We start from the raw sequence: 847 nt of genomic DNA on the forward strand, positions 1-847 counted from the left end.
AGAGCACTAACCGATGTGGTAGTTTAACAGAAAAAAAAATCACTCTAAAGAGAAGAAAAGAAAACTGAAACAATAGAAAACTAAAAATCAATTGTTCTCGGGAGTTCCCTTGTAGAGTGCGTCCTGTCCGATATAGAAGATCGCCTTGCGTGATACAGCCTGCTCTCTTTTCTTTCTGACTTTGTTTGGCTACCTCTGACCATTTGACTAAAATCAAAAGAATCTTACATCTCTGAGTTGATAATAGTAAAAGAGGTAAATTAAGTACTTTCCAGAAATATAATGTGTATGCATTTAACTATCAAGGAAACTTGATAGTTATTTCCGATAAGAGATATCTATGATATTCACGTTAGATATCCAAGATATTCATTGTAACCACTATCGATAACGATAACATCCGCTAACGAACCCGACAACAGGTATAAGAAATCCAAGAACACCTCACCTTCTTCAGCATCTCCTCCGTCTTCGTGAGGATGGTGTCGAAGCTCTCTCGGTGCGTGAACATCTTCCGTGACTGGATCTTCCTGTAGAAGGTCTTCTCCATGAGCGGCCTGGACACCTGTCGGTTAAGGGTGCCCGAGATGTCTGCGTGCGTCTGCGAGTCCACCTCCACCTCCTGCAGGTAGCTCTCCCACGCCTGAACCATTAGGCTGCTTGTTCCGGGTCTGTAGATATACGCAGAACAGGGCTTCGATAGTATACAAATAGCAAGGGAATAGTAATGGTATTCAGTGGATTATAGGCAAGAGGATGGATATATGCCAGAACAAAATGGGGGCAGAACTGATAAAGAATTCAGAGGATGAGAAACAATGTGTTTATGCTTGTGTGTATTAAGGTC

The 847-nt window shown here is 41.9% G+C and overlaps 1 protein-coding gene across 1 annotated transcript in view; it reads right to left on the reverse strand.

The window, feature by feature from the left end:
* The window catches only part of LOC119590634, a gene marked incomplete at its 5' end in the record, with an annotated part of 133,180 nt that overhangs the window by 129,953 nt on the left and 2,380 nt on the right, over window positions 1-847 (reverse strand). The window contains 1 exon segment of the mRNA XM_037939313.1: window positions 449-671. Coding sequence (XP_037795241.1) covers window positions 449-671 — 223 coding nt within the window.

This window comes from Penaeus monodon, chromosome 27, assembly GCF_015228065.2.
Source record: "Penaeus monodon isolate SGIC_2016 chromosome 27, NSTDA_Pmon_1, whole genome shotgun sequence".
Taxonomy (NCBI): Eukaryota; Metazoa; Arthropoda; class Malacostraca; order Decapoda; family Penaeidae; genus Penaeus; species Penaeus monodon.